We start from the raw sequence: 17,756 nt of genomic DNA, 5'->3' as shown, positions 1-17,756 counted from the left end.
AGGCCACATTGAGAATGTTATTACATGATAAATACTTGATTCTTTTTAAATTTTGGTGTTGTTGAAATTAATATATTTAGGTTAAGATGCGTTTGTGAATGACTTTCAAAAAGTTTTTTATTCTTAATTTGGCATAAATGTGCTTTTCATTTTCCAGATATTTCCAAGCACTATAGTCAGAAAGCTGCTTTAGAACAGGAAGTTCCAACTGCCACACAGAAACTCATAACTACAAATGACTGTATTTTATCCTCTGTTGCTGCTTTAACAAATGGAGCAGGCAAGGTAATGGATATTTTTGTTTCAAACAGTGCTTTAACTTGTGCAGACTTTTTAAGAAACAAAAATAAACTTAGCTGAGTGATGTAGAAAATCTGTGAGCCTCTGATATTAATCATCTGTAGTGTCATGTTGATTCTTGAGTTATTCTCAGGCTATGAGTTAAAAACAGCTGAGTGATAAAAGTAGATCCTGTGAAGAGGATGCTTTATGTTAGGAAGGTCGAAGTTTCATGGAAGAGCCTGCAGCTTGTTTCAAAGTCTTGTTAAGAAGTCCAGCTTCACTAAATAGTTGTCTTTTCAAAAACTAATTGCTCCAATGACTCCTTCTGGTCAACTTAATTCAAAGAGCCACTTCTCTTGATGTGTCCAGATGGCCTCGTTCTTCAGCAACAACTTGGATCACTTCAGCACCTCGTTGAGCTATGGCCCCAAGGGAGGAGCAGAGTTCATCAGCCCTCTCTCAGCTGAGTGCATGCTGCAGTACAAGAAGAAGGCAGCTGCTTATGTGAAGTCCTTGAAGAAGGTTTGTTCAGCCAGTGTGCTTGCACAGAGGGAGCACAGTTCTGTTGATGGTTATGCCAAGCAGAACACAAACTAAGGGTTTGCAGGGTTTGGAATGGAAGAGATTGTGTGAATGACAGGTTTTGGCTGAGGAAGTGGAACCCTCAAGGCAATAATACTACTGGAAACTTCAGAGAGTGTAGTTGCTCTCACAACTGAGGGTATTCCACTTCTGCCTTACCCATTTCCACTAATTATTTCTGTGCCAAGTGTCTAAGGAGAAGAGGGTGTCTGCTTATGTAAATTTCCTCCTGTATTCACCAGGAATATGGAGTGAATGAAAACATATTCAACATTCAGTTGAAGACATAGGGGGGGAAAAAAAAGGAGGTACCCTGGAGAAAATGTGCTAAACCAAAAGATTGAATGCAGTCAGATCTCCCTGTTGCCTCCATTAAAATTAATAATTAAGTCATGTGCTTAGCAGATGTTACTAGATGTTACTACACTTTACTGCAATGTTTGTAAAGAGGACCTTAAGATGCCTTTGATCATTAATTAAACACTCAGGGTTTTCTGAGCACTTTTTAATCAACTGTACCTTTTGGGGCAGTATTTCTTGAAAGCTCAAACCATGTTTTCCTACTGCCTGGTAAGCACTTGGAACATGTTTTTTTTTCCCTTTACTCTAAAGTAAGGAAACTAGTAAGAAAACAAAAGCAGAATACATGTTCTGATCTAGTGTGTAACATATTTTGAGAGGGGTTTTTTGATTCCTCTGCAGCCTTGTGCAGATTCAGTGCCTTATGAAGAGGCTTTAGCCAATCGCAGAGTTCTGCTGAGTTCTACAGAAAGCAGGGAAGGTCTTGCACAACAGGTACTGTACTAACATGTATGGCAGTGTATTTTGTAAAGGTAAACTTGTTTCAAAGTCTCCACATTTATGTCTGTGGTCATTTGTAGGTATATATGAATATGCTGAACCTTAAAATGAGACTGTAGATGTCTTGTAGAGTTTTGAAAGTAAAACCCTTGTCAGGCTAGCTTATCTGCAGAATGTACATATAGGTAGATAGAGGAGCCAGGATTATGCCATCGATACCTTCATTTGGAAATACAAGAAGTCAGGTAATCTTTAATAATTAAAATAAATGCAAAATAAAGGAATAAGGCATACTAAAGGATTAATCTTTAATGTTGTGTACTGATTTGAGTCCTCTTTTGGAGTATGCAGGAAATATTTGCACTGGTTAAGAGCACTGATTTTTCTTTTCCATTAGGATAATAGATCGGGGTTTCTATCTTCCAGTATGCATATACATATTATTTTTTTTCCTGGAAGGTGAAGCAGGATGGGTAACATTATATTTAAAAGGCCTACGTGGTTTGTCCATTGCTTCATGTGAATGAGAATAACTAATTAATACAGCCACTTCTTTATTAGCTTGTATACTCAGCCTATGTTTGACTCATTGTTATTGAATTGTTACAGAAACAAATATTTTGGTGATTTTTTTTTTTTAGTTACCAATATTTTAAGTGTATTAGTAGGAGTGAAATGAATTTCAGCAGAAATGTGCAGTGTTCTGTTCCATAGTTTTTTTCTTACCTGGACAAAGTGGCTGGTTCTGGCTGTGTGAGGTGGGACAGCTGGGAGGGGACAGTTTGTCTTTCTAGCATAGAAAAAGGTAGTGATGTTGCCAGGTACACATCTTTCAAGTTTTTATAAAATTCTTCCCTGCTTTGGTTTTTCACCTAGTACAATGTTGCCAGTTTTACGAGCGGTGCATGTTTCAAACTAAATTTAATTATGTGGCTATTTTTGACGAAGAACCACAGCTAAGCACGCAGCTCAAAACAGTGGTTGTTTACCTGCTGCGCTTTGTTAGCTCACTTATGTAATGGTTTAAAATAATACTGTCCTCAAACATTTCCTGTGTGTGGGTTTTTTCCTCCCTGGGTTCAATAACCTGGACTGTAAACTTTCCCTCCTAAAGGTCCAGCAGAGTTTGGAGAAAATTGCAAAACTTGAACAAGAAAAAGAACACTGGATGTTGGAGGCTCAGCTGGCTAAAATTAAGCTAGAGAAAGAAAACCAAAAACTGAAAAACTCTCTTAGTGGACATTTAACTGAAACTATCCAGGAGCATTCAGTTCTGCCAAATATAGCAGAACAAAAGAAGGAAACCACAGAAAAGAGTCTGAGGGAACCTATTAAGAGCACCAGTCTGGTAAGTGACCTTTCCCTTCAATAGAGAAAAATCCACTTTCTTTAGTAGCAGTGCTGTTTGATCAGTGGAACACTAAAAATGAAAGCCTTTTGACTGTGTTGAAAAGCATTCACTCTTGGGGTCCTTGTAATTGCAAAGCTGCTTGCAAATTCTTTCTGCAGAGTTGGGCACTTCTTGGATGTTGAGACTTTGTTTGCTGTCTTTAGTATTGTGAAGCTATTTTTGTAGTATTGTCCTTTTGTAACTGAGGGGGAAATAATAGGTGCTTAACCTCCTGATTTGTCTGTAGTTAGGAGACTTTGCAAGTGTTGTGTATCTCAGGTTGGGCCCGTGTTTCCAATACTTTTATTCATCTCTAGGTATGTTAAAGCAAATGGAAGTAGGTAGGTAGTGTTTGTAAATGGGTTTGAAGACTTATTGGGGTCAATTTGGATTCAGCAATTGCTTTTGGATGTAGCATGCATTCTTTCCTTACTCTTCTGTGCTGGTAAACGGCTTTTTCCTGTTTACTAACATATTTAAAATGAATTGGCCTTTCCCCTGAATTCCACTTCTGAAGTGGCATAGTGGTATTAACAGGAATGTCATCTGTAAGAAATAATAAATCTTCTCAGCATTCAATAGAGTTCTTTTTTTTTTTTTTTTGTCCTCCCCACTTTCCTTCTCCAAGATAAAAGTAACCAATGGACTGTTTTGAAATCTCCAGTTTTGAAGTACACTGGCATCTTAAGTTTTTGATCCTCTATTTGATTCCTTAGGAGTTTGATGAGAATGTTCCTCACGGGTCAACATATTGTATGAATGTTTCCCATAAACATGACTCTCTAGTCCTGTTGAGATCAAGGGGAAAAAGCCCCTTGGATTCTCTGGGAAGATATCTTTCCTGAAACCAGGTATTGCCTCGCACTGCTCCTGTAGAGTTTTGTCAGTGCTTACTAGTCAGAGGGGGAAGGAAGGAATTTGGAAGGTATTCAACAAATCCTTGACTTTTCCTTCCTCTTAAACATGACAAGTAATGTTTCAGTGTGCTAACGTGGCTCCGAATTAGTTTCATATGATCAGGCAGTTGCATAACCATAGGAGCCCAGCTGCATCTTGTTGCTTTTATTGCCTTTTCCCTGTGTGGCTCCTAAGACAAGAGATGTATTTTTGAGAGTTGGTGTCAGGTTTAATTCTGTTCAAGGCACTCATGTAACCACTCTTGTTTATGTTACAGGTGGAAGTACTTAAATTTGATTTCAGTTTGAATGGTTGCAAGCTTGTTTAAATTCAAAGTCCTTCTATGACTGAAACCGAATTGAAGCTATGGTATCTATTTTTTTGCAGTTCTCATTAAGTGTATTTTCTTCCTTGTTCTAGATTGGAATGTTGACTGTAACTACTGATAATGAAAAGGTAATCTGTTTTAAACATTATTAAAGTCCATCTGTTAAATACTTCAATTTTGATTCTGCCAAACTTATCCCACAGGTCTAATTACCAAGAATACTCCTCTATAATGGCACAAGTTTACCATGTAGTCTTTATATATTAAATGATCAAATTTCTGAAATGCATGTGTTCTTTAATTTTCTTCTTCTGTTAGTGAACTGTATTTGGCCCATGTAAGCCTTTTGGAGCAATGTGAACTGGAGTCAGAGTCTGCTCTCTGTAATTTGAGGAAGACACTGGTCTGTCTGTGCCTCAGCAGTCCAAACTGTATCCCAAGCCTCCATTCTTAACCCTGGAGGAAGGGCTCAAGCTGCCTGAAAAACCCTGGCTGCAATGCCTGGGGTACAAAGCACGGGTCACACTGAAACAAACCTTGAACCTTCCCTCAGAATAAATGTTAACTCTTCATTTAGCCCTGCTATAATGTAACACTCGATCCAGCAGGAGCTTCCGAGTGTAAGGTTCACTGCTTTCTCTTTTCTGATACTGCAGGGAACTGTGTGGATGTGAAGTTTAGTTCACTCCTCTTTGTCTTCTGAAAGTGTGATTAAAAAGGGGTAGGGGGCTAGATAATAACTCATACAAGTCCTTAAAGGCTTCTGCAGTGCTGAACTTGAAGGTAATGACAAATCACATGAAAGCTGAGTCCAGTGGGTTAGTCTGGAAACTATTGAGTTGTTGGGCTTTTTTATTTTCTATTTTCTTTTTTCATTTCAAATGTATAAAGAAACTTCTGGAACGTGCAACATTAGTAATGGTTATGACTTTTGTACGCTTCTGAAATACAGTTATGTGATGGAATTCCTCCTTGTTGGGAAGAGACAGTAAGTTTTCATGTAGGTGAAAGCTGTTCACTTCTGCAGTGGGTTTTCATCTTCATCAGACACTTGATATATTAAAGCAAGTTAAATTCTTACCTCTTCAGTCAGCTCTTTGTCCTGTAAGCAAATCTGACATTAAGAGTCCTCATCAGAGTGACAAATTGCAGTGTGGCTTGCTGTAATTCATCTGCTCTGTTTGGAGAATTTGATACTTTTTGATAGAGCAGCCAGGGCTCAGAAGGTAAGAAGAAAAAAAGTCAGTATATAGGCAATGTTGTTATTCAGGTATTCAGTCTACTAAACATAAATGTTGTCTGCTTAAACTTTTCTTTGCCAGGCTCCAGATGCTGAGTCTCGTGAAGACCTGATAAAAACTCACTACATGGCCAGAATAGCAGAGCTGACTTCTCACCTGCAGCTTGCTGACAGCAAATCAGTGCACTTCCATGCTGAGGTGAGCATGCAGGCAAGGACTGTAAGTCCTCTTTGTGAACTTCCCACAGGCAAGTGCTATGGTAGTGAATTTCAATGTATGGAGCATAATGTTTTATAAAAATCTGTTCCTGGAATACTTTTGATTGCGGTCTAGCATGCATAAAAACAGATACTGTAAAAGGGCTTTTTATGTTTAATAAATCCTTTGGTAGCCTTGTCTTGGCTGTATTAAGAAGTATAATGTGTGTCATGTATGGGCTTGTTCACATAAGCTGAAGCAGCTGGCTTTAGTTACCAAGGAAGTTTTGACTTAATTTTATAGTGATGCTGATGTCATTCAAAAATATTTGAGTGTATTATGAAGTGATGGAAACAGCTCTCCTGAGAAAATTGGCTCTTAGGCGTAAGTTATACTACAAGAATGAATAAGATGATTCATTGTATCTATGGTTTCCTTTTCATTTCAAGTCATGAGGGAACTTTTTTTGAAAGTAGTGGCTGTTTTGATTTGTGTAATAAATGATGTGGAATACACTAAAGCTCCAGGTTAACAGAGCAAATCCTCTTAAATATTTTTTTTAATGGAAAATGACATAGTATGGAGGAACCATCTTTTCTGTGGTATTTGAGCCTTGTATGAAGTGAGTTCTTCATATTGCTTTTTACTTATGAGAAGTTTTGTGGCAGTTACATGAAAAATATGATATTTAGAGGATTGGCAGTATAGTAGCTCTATAAAATGAAACATTTAATGTTAACTATTCCATTATCTCTGCATTTAAAAATGTGCACAAGCCCTGAGTTTCTTGAAATCCAAGTATCACAGATGGAAAAGTCCAAAGCAAGCACTTAAGGATGCCACAAGGCAATACTGTGGAAGTGACTTTTGTTCCTTGTGCCCTCCCTGTCCTGTTCCTGGTAGTGCCGAGCACTTGCCAAAAGACTTTCTCTGGCAGAGAAGTCCAAGGAATCGCTCACGGAAGAGTTGAAGCTCGCCAGTCAAAACATCACCAGATTGCAGGCAAGTAAATTGTTCTGTAATGTAAGAGATGCATTTTGTAATCATGTGTAAGGGGAAGTTGGAACAGAAAAATGACAACCATCTAGCCTTGCCATGCCAGATTTTATATTCCACAACACAGGTCCTTAAATAATACCCTTTAAATCCCAGGTATAAAGTTGAAGTGGAAAATGCTTCCAAGACAAGGTTATATTGGCCAAATCTGTGTGTTTTAGCCCATTTGATGTCAAGGATTTTCATGAAAATGAGAGAGTTGTAATGCTTCAAGGGGTGCTAGTTTGACTGATTTCAGATGAAACAAGGAGTTCTTAATCCTTTCTTGCACCTGGGTCTGAAAGCTTTAAAAAATGCCAGGTTGATTTGAATTTTTTTCATATAGATACCTTAATATTAAGCAAAGATAGTTTTGGGGTAATCTTTAAGAAACTGTTGCTAAAAAAAATCAACTATTATGCCATCCTGTGAGTGTCCTGTCCCTTTGTCCTTCTCCTCCACACAGCTGAGAAAGATGCCAGTAGTACAATAAAGTATAAATAAATACACAATTCATCAATTCCTTCGTGTTTTCTTTGCACTTAGTTCATATCATTATTGCTCATCTGTCTGTGATGATCAGTACCAAAATTGCTCCATACAGGCTGTGAATATAATGTTAGAAGCTTTGAGCTGTTGTGCCCATGAACAATCTGCTTTAAACACTTTCTTGATTTGTTCCTTTAAGAAATTCCACAATAGATGTTGAATGCAGCATGAGATGTTAATTTCCAACTGCATATTTAACTTCCTAGGAAAAGATAGCAGGCACACACCATTTGTATGTTTAGTAGTCTGCATAGTACTGAATAATAGACTTGTTTAGGTTGGAAGGGTCCCCTGAAGGTGATTTGTCCCTCTCCTTTGGTCAGAGCAGAGAGCTCAGATCAAGCTGTGGAACTGGATATTTCCTATACAGCCATGCTGGTCTTCTGCCACAGTCACTCCGTGACTTAGGCACTGGATTGTTCCTTGTTCTGTCCTTGGTCATTCAGCTTTCCTGGGCCTCTGCAACTTCCAGGGCAGTTTTACCTGGGACCTTTCCAAGCAGACCTTGAAAGAAGCCAGAATCTACTCCCTTTGAGTCTAAGGTTGCTGTAATTCTGCCATTCATCTTGCTTCCCTCAGGATCCTGAATGCCACTAACTCATGGTAGCTGCAGCCAAGGCTGCCTTTGGCTTTCATATCCCTGACCAGCTTTTCCTTATTTGTGAGTAACAGGTCCAGCAGAGGGCATCTCTTGGTCCCACTGATCACTAGTATCAAGAAGTTCTATGCCACACTCAAGACAGCTCCTTTAGTTGCTTGTGTTCCACCTTGCTGCCCTTCCCAGGACATGTCAGAGTAGTTAAAATCCCTAATGAGGAACAGGGTCTGTGGGTGGGAGATTTTTATCTGCTTGCAGCAGATGCCTGTCATATCACCCTATTGTTCACATACTGATGAGATTTATTAGTCTTCAAGCCACTTCTTCACACAGAGCATGATTTCTGTCCTTCCTAAAGTGTGTTTATCCCTTCATTGTTGTGTCCTAGTCATGCACACTATCCCCTCATGTCTCTGTAATCCCAGAGAGATCATAGCTCTCTCTAGCTGCACATGGAGTGGTGGTTCCTTCAGCTTTGGATGCCTTATGTGCTCTTGTGCAGGCCATGCTTTAACCCCATAAACTTTATTTGTTTCCTGGCTGGAAGCAGTGGCTGTTCCTCTTTTATGTAAGCCATAAAAAGTGGGGGGAAAATCTAAAGGAAACAACACAAAAATAAAGGAAACAAGCCATGCATGGGACTTCAGGTAAAAGAAAAGTAGCTGCTGACTTTCTTTCATAAAACAGGATTTTTTTAGCTGAATTGCACCCACTCAGCATCAAACGTGAGCTTACTAATTGGAGGTGGAAGTGTGCTGCTTTGCCAGCTATCACCAATACTGAGCCACGGCCTCTGGTTGTTTAATTTTTCCCTTAGGACGAATTGATGACGACAAAGAGGAGCTACGAGGACCAGTTAAGCATGATGAGTGACCACCTGTGCAGCATGAATGAAACCTTGACAAAGCAAAGGGAAGAGATTGATACACTAAAGATGACCAGTAAGGTGAGCTGGCAGTGCTGGCACGGGGCCCTGGCTGCAGCTGGGGGTGGCAGGGTTACATTTGGTGTTCCTGCAGCACTGCCCTTGGACAAACCAGCTCACAAGCTGTCATTCTTGCTCTAAGCCAGTTGAAAAGAAAACTCCAAACTTGCTCCTACAAGTTTCAGTGAAGAAAAAAATTCTAGCTAAACATACATGTGGGAAAGGACAAGCTCTTCATGTCACTGCTTCACATCAGGTTCTCGAAGTGTACCCTCTGATGGCAGATCAGACCATTTTTTTGTGTAATTGTGGTGAAAATGGAGCTATTTGTAAATCCAGCTGTTGAGACTGTGTGGTTATGATGTAATTCTGGGTAGAAGTGTCCCTTCTGCACTCCTTTTGGTTGCAGCATACTCTGTCCTTGGCAGCTGGTCTCTTTCTCTTTTATTTCCATATTGTGGCTCATCTGTCCCTTGTGTAGGAATGAAAAAGTTGTCACTTTTCTTCTGTGAGCTTGAAATGCACACTTAAATTCTTTACCAGGCAAGGAGTCTTCCCACTTGTCAGAAACAGATTTTCTTACTTACCTAATGATGAAAAATACTGAAGTCTGCTTTTTTGAGCAGCCAGTGATTAAACCATGGTGTATCCTTTTCTGATGGTTCTAGGGAGGAACAGATGTTGTGAAGGCCTTTGTCCTTTGTTTGACCGACTGTGAAACAAGTTATCATTATTCTCCTTATTTCTGGGATGCATGAAAGCAAGTGTCACTGAAGGATTAAAAAAGTAAAAATAATTTTAAAACCATGTTCTCATTAAAAATCACATGATGATGATTTTTATTTTTTAGAGTAAACTCTTCCTCCTGCTTTTCTTCAGATTTCTGAGTGTTTTAACTTGGCATTGTATTCTTTAAAATTACTTTGTGGTGTAAAAACCATTGTGTTTCCAGAAGGAAGCTCTTGGCTGCATACTGACCATAGCACTTAATGTTTCTATAAAATGTTTTCTGGAATGTCTCACTTGCCATACTTCTAAGACTTGAATTGGTACTCTCTGTGTGAGGACTTCAGAATCTCACAACAGAAGGCACACAGGTTTTCACATGTTATCAAATGTAGAAGGGGATTCAGCTGGAATCCAAATGAAGCAGTTAAAGGCCTTAACACTTGGAGAGAGTTGTTGGTTAGATTCAAAACAAATGTTATCTTCAGGAAATAGGAAGACTGAGAATTGCTAGCAAGTAACTATTGCACAAAACATTATTTTAAGCTCCACATTTCCTTTTGGAATTACTGAAGGTCAAAGGTGAGTTGGCTAGCTGTGGAACAAACTCTGTTCTGAACTAGGAATAATCTGTACAACCTGAATTAAAATAAAATTCATTTTGGAAAAAAAAATCTAATATGGTGGGGAATTGGTTTTTATTTTGATACAATTATTCTATAAGAAGTTATTTGGAGTAGCACATAAAGGTGTATTATGATTTCACTTGCCTTCACTGCACTTACAATATTAGTGGTATTAATACAATTGAATTATTGGAGATGTCCCTCAAATGTCTTTCACAGGTTTCAGTTGTAGTAAGGTATTATTGTGCTTATTTGAGGTATCTGGTACTGTGCTTATTTGAGATATCTGGTACTTGCCTCTGTTGTGCTTATAGAAATAGAAGCATTTTCAGAGCAAATGGTTACAATCTGTCAAACGTAGAAGCCCGTGGAGTGTTTATTTTTAGTCTGACTGTACCTTGTTTGCGGTAGGCATAAATTATTAGACATCAGATTTTGCATGTTACCTGTCTGGATTTCCTTACCTGAATGATAAATTTCTCTTTGCTTGTTTCTTGTTGCAGGGGAATTCTAAAAAGAACAAAAATCGATAGTTTACAGCTGAGTCTTGGGAAGCTGCTGCTGCACAGGATGCAGATAGTGACCATTCATTATCCAGTTCCTGTTTGTTCCAGGAAGCTGAGGCTGGTTTTGGGTCTAGTAAAAACTGAATTGGTACTGTAAATGGCTTAAAAATATTTAGAACTTGTAACAGATAAAACAACTTAATGTTGGCTCTAAACCAGGAAATACACACTCTGTGGATAATTTATATAGTAATTACCTTCAGTTTTTACTGTGCACTTTTTAAAACAGGTTTTGATTTCATGTAACAACTTCAGATTTTGTATATTTTCAAATATGTTTCTGCATTAACAAATTTGGATCAGTGCAGTAGGTGTCTATTTTTGAGTTCTACGTTTAATGGTCAGCACATGTACATTCCATTACTTGTTAATAACAGTTTAAAAATGAGTTTGGAGACTTTTTTTGGCCATGCAAGCTGTGCAGTTACTGTAAATGTACTACTCCTGTTCTCAACCCTCTAGAATTAATTGGAACTGTGGCTTGAAATGATTTTTACAAATTCACCAAATACATGGGATCATTGTTAGACTGCAACAGTGGAAACCTTTCCTGCTTGTATTTGGCACTTTAGATTTTGAGGTAAGGAGCACAAATGGCTGAATTGGGCTACTTCAGTGAAATTGCTTTAAGCCATTTCTGTAACCTTTTGTTTACACATGTATGTAAATATATATTGTTTGAAATAGCTGTTTAAGGCTAGAGGAAACTGTGATTGTCATTTGCCCTAAAAGAGTGAAACAGTGTGTGTAGAATAGATCAGCTTACTGTGCTCTCTTACAGTAAAGAAGAATATGAAATATATAGAAGATTTAAGCACTGAATTTGCAAAAGGTCTTCATGGAATTGAGTTGTGATGAATTCACTGGGGGGATGCACATGGCTTTTCCTGTGTTTTCAGAAGTTTGTGAACTTTAGGCCGCTCCTAAATTTTGTTTTTTTAATTTTTTTTCAAGTGAAGTTTAATATCACAGGTTTTCACAGCACTGATTTGTTCTTGGGGGTGGGGTTCATTGTTTTGGGTTGGATTTTGATTGGTTGTTTATTTGGGGTTTTTTTTGTTGGGCTTTTTTTTTTTTTAATCAGGTGCTGTGCTGCTCCACACTTTTTACACCAGTCTTCTGTTCCATAATTTCCATTATGGCACTTATTTGTCCCACGGGGGTTTACTCTGATATCAGATGTGCTGAAATATATTATCAGTATGTAATAATAAAATCAACCACATGAAACCAGCTTGACTTTTCCCTTCCTTCTGGCAGTGCCCAGGCTGCAGAGTGTGACATTGTGGTGGGGTGTTCCAGCTGTTGCTGTGGGATGGTTCCACCAGCTAGGTGCTCTCAGTGCTTCTCTTTGTTCTGATAGTTTTTCTTTTCAGAAATGCAAAATAGAAGTGGTTGTGAAGGGGAGGGCAGATGGGGAGAGCCTGCAGGGTTTCTTACTGATGTTGAATAAAGAGCTATGTGCTGGTGCTAATGAGGGTTGGGAAATGTTGGCTTTCTCTCCAGCCAGTTTATGGAAGCAGATACAGCTTCAACTGTTTCATTTAGGTTTGGGAAGCTAATTGCTTTCTTCCAATTCTTTTGAAGCTGCCTTTTCTGAGAACTTTCATCTTGCACTTAAGGTACTAATCCAGTTATTTTAATTCTCTGAATCAAATGACTGAACTGACACTACTTTTGTGGATAGTATTTTTCATAGGTTGCTGCCTTTAGAGAAAGATTTGCTTAGGCCATTTTTTCCATGGCTGAATAAAAATAGTGTTTAGAATTTGCATTAAAAAATCAAATGCTTGTTCAGAGTATACCCCAATATCCAAGATGGAATTCATGTAGAATGTACAGGCACTTAGGTACAATTCCAGTGTACATAAGTTTATCAGCATTTTTTCTTTGCAGTGTTGTTTGGGAATGTATTTGGGTGTCCCCCTCACCAAGCAATAACCATGCTCAAGAAGAGACAGTTCTGATCACTTAAACTGCCTTCAGTTTTTCAAGGGAATGTTTTGAGTAAGTTCTAGACAGCTGTAAACTATCAATACCCAAAAGTAAAATCTGACAAAAGAAACTTTAAATCAGTGTTTTGGGTACTGCTGTAGTAGTGTTGTAAAGGGCCACAGGATATTACACTGAACTCAGTGGCATTAGAAACTGGATCAAGTGGAAATACCAACTCCTTGTGCTTATTATCTGCTAACCATGTGATGCTGAATCTTCCTCAGTATCTCAAATGCTGTTAAATGCCAAAATAGCTACTGCACAAGGCTTTGCTATTAAAAAGCTGAAGACTTGTTTCAACATTGCAGCCAAAAACTGATCTTTGAGGCAAAGTTTTCCAGAAAAATTATTTTCAACTACTTTATTTGCAATGGCAAATGCAGAATATCATGGAATGTGCAAAATCTGGGCAAGGAAGTTTTACTAATAGAATTAATCTTCAGAAATGTGCAGTGTGAATGCCTTCAAGGTGGTTAATTGGGGAAACCAGTGAGAAAGTTTTGTAAAGTGTAAAACCCTTCAGCACAATACAGTGTAAAACCAGGGTTAAAGAAAAGCCTGAATGCCAGTTATCTTTTTCAAGGACGGTTCACTATGACACACAAGTTTTAAAGCATTTTTTGAGTACTTAATTAATTTCTCCATAATGTTGAGTGCCTCATGAATAATCTCGCATTCTCAGGCTTAAGTGGCTAATTCAGAAAAACCATATTTTAATGGTTTTAATTGGATTTTCAAAAAATCTTTGAGCTTTGTTTAAAGCTATACTAACATGTTCAAGGCTTTCAAAATGTTCAGCTGTCCTAGATTTCTGAAAGCACATCCCAGTAACTATTCTGGGTGTTGAAAATAAATACTTGCTGTAATCAGGCATTAATTTAACCTCAAGATTGCCCTCTCTTAAGAACCACTGCTTCATCAGTTTGAAGTGCCCGAGAAGCACCGAAGCCATTGTCTATTTTACCAGGCCTTAAGCTCCTGGAGGTCAGAGGTTTCCCTGCCTGAAGGCTTAACATCTAAAACAGAATCTTAGGCTGGAGTCATAAGCTGTGCAAGGGTGCATCTCATTGCTGTTTGAGCAATGATTATTTTGAGTTGCTACATCTCTGATTTAAGCAGCAATCAGCTGAAGTGTTGGTTGTAAGTTGGTGGTGTTTGTCCTGTCTCTTGTTAATCCCTTCAGCTTCACTCTGAACCAGTTCAACATTTCATGGCATATGAAATGTGCCAGATCTTCTCGATGCATGTGAAATATCCAGGCTGGGACAGTTTGTTTTCCTACTTTTGGCCGTTTATAAAAGTTATTTTCCTTTTTTTCCCAAGCCAGCTTAATTTCTAATTTGTATTTGTAATCCTGCTGCTCTACCTGTCCTCCCTTCCCTTGCTGGCAGATGAAGTTTTGGTGTGAAGGTTTTTGGCCCAGTGTGTTTCCTGGGTGCTGACTTCACTGTTCAACAGTGCTTCCTACGCTCCAAAAACCAGATTTACTCCGACTTGCAAGGCGTCAGCTGCAAACAGGAAAGGAAATAAACTTTGTATCCACATAGTGCCTATCAGGAGAAGGGAGAAGTTATTTACTGGCTTGGCTGAGCAGTGTCAAGGCTGTGGGGTTTTTTTAATAGTGTAAATCCAATGATATATTAAACTTTGGAGAACCATCTGGCCCTGTAAATTGGGCAGACCTGTTGTTTAATACAGTCTGTATGTAAGGTAATTTGAGAGCACTATCTTAGCAACAGTAGGGTCATAACAAAAACAAAGCTTAGTGCAGTAAAAAATTGTAATTGCTGCCAGAGGTCTGATTACTTCCTCCCACGAAGGCTGGATGTTGCTCTAAGAATGCTTGTTGTGTCTTACTCTGCCTTTTCTGCCTCTGTCACTACCTGCAGGATTGCTCGGCTGTGAATTCAATCCACGTTTGTTTAGAGAGGGCATTTTTGCCCAGATTCCTGAATATTTGTTTTAATCACAGAGTTTAAAGCTTTCTTTAAGTGCAGTTGTGCCTGCAGCGCTGCCAGCGTGGTTGTGGAGGGGTCAGAGAAGAGCTTTGGGGGACCTTAGTGGGGCAGGGCCGGGCTGTGAGCTGCAGCGCATGGAAACTGGCCTGGGGCAGCTCTCATTGTCTGCCTCTGCTGGCTGTGCAGGCAGCTTGAGACATCAGTGCTCATTCGGAGTCACCCAGCTCCTTACAGAGGCAAGTACTCGAATTGCTGCAATGCTGAGCTGCAAAAAAAACCACCAAGTCTGTGATTCTCCTTGGGCTTAATTTGCAGGGCAAGACACCCCGCTAACAGCCCTAAAAGAACTCTGGTTGTAAACCTCTTACATGGAAATTGCAGAGATAGCAGTAGAAAGCACAATTCATCTGTTTTGGCACTGATTCATCCTGTGAGTCCAAAACTTTCTAAGCTTGATGATGTCTTAAGTAATGCAGAAGCCTTTGAACCCCAGGCCTGGCGTCAAAGCTGTAGTTACAGTCTCCCCTAAGCAACACAGCTTTGTCCTGAGAAGAGTTAAACCCACAAAGCTTAGGAGTCCAGGTCGTTTTCTAGTTATTTTAGGCACTAGGGATTCTTTCATTAATTTTCTTGGCATCTAGTCAATGGTGGCATGTAGCTCGCTGCAGACTCTGTCTGTATCAAGTTCTTTGCTTCTGAAATGAGCGTGAGAACACCTTACACTGCCACACACTCCCCTTTCTGCCCCCTCATCCCTGCCTGCTCTCCCTTAAAGCTTCAACTTTCTTTTCTCTTGGATTTAAAAGTCTTCAGTTTGGGCTTGAATAGTGAACGCAGAACGCTGTATCCAAGAAAGATAATTTTAATGAAATTACGAGGTTGAAAAGGTCTGAACTGAGAATTTCAGTGCAGTTGCATTAACTGCAGCCCGTGGCACAGGGAACAGCTGTAATCCTGGAGCTGGTGCTCCTCTTCTGTGCTTTGTACTTGCTGACTTTCAAATTGTCATGTGCAGGGCTGGACAGAAAGTATGAACCTGGAGAGGGGACAATCAACTTGACCAAAAGTTGCTTCTGAAGTCTGGAAAGACTGGTTTATTTTTAGTCCAAACAGGCAAGAACAAGTTTCTCTTAGATAATTGAGCCTAGCCCGTGAGGTCAGGAACATTTGAAACCAATTTCTCACAAAAATGACATCAATATGCTAAATTTCTATAACAATTTATATGTGATAAATATACATAATTTAAATAGTGAATATACTAAACTTGTAAGTTTTTAATAGCAGTTGTATTCAGTGAAAGATGGATTCATTTAACCTGAGGAGAATTTGACTTTTCAAAACAAAATACATCTTAGTTAAGATTTTGCAGAAATTTCTTGCTAAAATAAAAGCAAAGCAGTAGAGGAAAGAGTTAAAATAAGTCTAGAAACAAATGGTTTTCTGTCTTTATTTACAAATATTTGGTTCTAGCCAGATATGAACTCACAGGTTTCACTTTTGATAAAATAGTCATAGACAGTAAACATTTTGTAAACAGGCAATACACTGCAAATCATGTTAAAATCAATTTAAATATAATCAGCAATGTAAATGGAATTTGTTAGCATTGTAAAATGTTGAATGAATTTTATAACTGCCTCTAGCAACATATAGTACTGTATCTTTATGTGAAATGCTCTTCAAATTGTATTTACAGTAGAAATAACTTTTAATAGTTGTAATTTGTTCTGCATATACTATTCGTCACAGTCAAATTATTTTAAGGAACTTTAAATCTCAGTATCAGGGTTTTTTCCTTTGATGCTTGAGTTTATATTGCACTGAATTATTTTGGAAGAGAAAATGATAGCAGAATTTACTGGAGAAGAACAGATTTGTCTTGAAAATATATACACTTGCCTCATTTAGATATGCATGCTTTGATAAGGAGATATGAGAAATTAATGCTCTTCCCACCTGAAAACCATTAGGAAGAGCTAATGTGGAAGCTAAACAGGAAAAAAAGGTTTAATTGAATGTTGTGCAGCAGTACATGAGAGTTTGAAGGACTCATTTTGGAGTATGTAGAAAATGTTAGAAATTATTTCCAGTTTCCTGGAATTTTGGCAGAACAGGAGGTATTGATCCACTAGCTGCCTCTGCTAAGAGGCTGTGTCCTGGGAGAAGGCAGAAGACTGAATTGTTTATGGAAAATACAGTTTTTATGGAAATACAATTTTGACACCAGGCCTGGATTTCAAGGGCAGAAGACTTACAGGGACGGAATTCCCGAGGGAAGAGGCTGGGATGAGGTTCTGGCACTTCCAGGGCTGCCGTGCTGGGATGAGGGAGGCAGGTGGAGCTGCCTAGCCCTGTCCTCAGCCTGGAGACCTCAGTCTGGCAGTGCTCAGAAAAGGCCTTCAAGGAGAGAAGAATGTAACAATTCACTGGCTTGAAAGTTAATGCAATGCTAAGTTAATGGTGAAAAAATTCTGTGCTAAATTTGGCACTGGATTTTTAAAGAATTTAAGAAAACAAGTGCAGAACTTTTAAAACCACGTATGGCCAACATTCATCCTCATGCAATTTGTGTCGTGGTTTTAAGCTTACAGGAGAATTTATTTGTAGGGAAAATTGTATGGAACACTTCTATTGCAAATGCAGACAGAGCCTGAATAGTGCTTCCCATGCATAAAACAAAGAGGTAGGATTGCTTCATTTTCACAGAAAATAAGAAAACTTTACAGAATGGATAAATGGGACAAAAGAAACCAGTCTGCAGAAAGAGGTCCCTTCCTTATTAAAATACAAGGGAAATTTCAACCACTGGAAAGCAGTGGAGCTGAAATGGATGTATAATGCTTCACGAAGAATTTTGGGATGATGACACAAGAAACTGGAGCTCGCTGCTCTAAGTGAGCTGTCCCCACTGCTTGAAAGCCTTTCAGATGGGCAATCTGGGTGGCTACAGTCCCTGGCAGCTCTGCTCCATGTCCCTGGGAATGCTCTGGAGGGTTTTGTAGGTGGTTTTTCCCTCTTCATCCTCCTCATTCTATCCGCCCTTCGGGAGCAGCCTT

At 38.9% G+C, this 17,756-nt stretch overlaps 1 protein-coding gene across 3 annotated transcripts in view; it reads left to right on the top strand.

Annotated features, from left to right (window-relative positions):
- PPP1R21 (protein phosphatase 1 regulatory subunit 21) overlaps positions 1–11,977 on the top strand; it is a 31,791-nt gene extending 19,814 nt beyond the window's left edge. For 2 of the 3 annotated variants that reach the window (XM_041424089.1, XM_041424088.1), the window contains exons 14-22: positions 158–285; positions 652–804; positions 1,567–1,659; positions 2,780–3,013; positions 4,373–4,408; positions 5,603–5,719; positions 6,623–6,721; positions 8,719–8,847; positions 10,682–11,977. In XM_041424089.1, coding sequence (XP_041280023.1) covers positions 158–285; positions 652–804; positions 1,567–1,659; positions 2,780–3,013; positions 4,373–4,408; positions 5,603–5,719; positions 6,623–6,721; positions 8,719–8,847; positions 10,682–10,711 — 1,019 coding nt within the window. In that variant the 3' untranslated portion in view covers positions 10,712–11,977. The remainder of the gene's footprint in view (positions 1–157; positions 286–651; positions 805–1,566; positions 1,660–2,779; positions 3,014–4,372; positions 4,409–5,602; positions 5,720–6,622; positions 6,722–8,718; positions 8,848–10,681) is intronic. The other variant, XM_041424090.1, reaches the window with a different exon arrangement.
- The last annotated feature ends 5,779 nt before the right edge of the window (positions 11,978–17,756 follow it).

The sequence above is a fragment of the Onychostruthus taczanowskii genome, unplaced genomic scaffold (genome assembly GCF_017590055.1).
Source record: "Onychostruthus taczanowskii isolate IOZ18803 unplaced genomic scaffold, ASM1759005v1 scaffold80, whole genome shotgun sequence".
Taxonomy (NCBI): Eukaryota; Metazoa; Chordata; class Aves; order Passeriformes; family Passeridae; genus Onychostruthus; species Onychostruthus taczanowskii.
The sequence above is the reverse complement of the archived record's forward strand: the minus strand, read 5'-3'. Positions and strand labels throughout refer to the sequence as shown.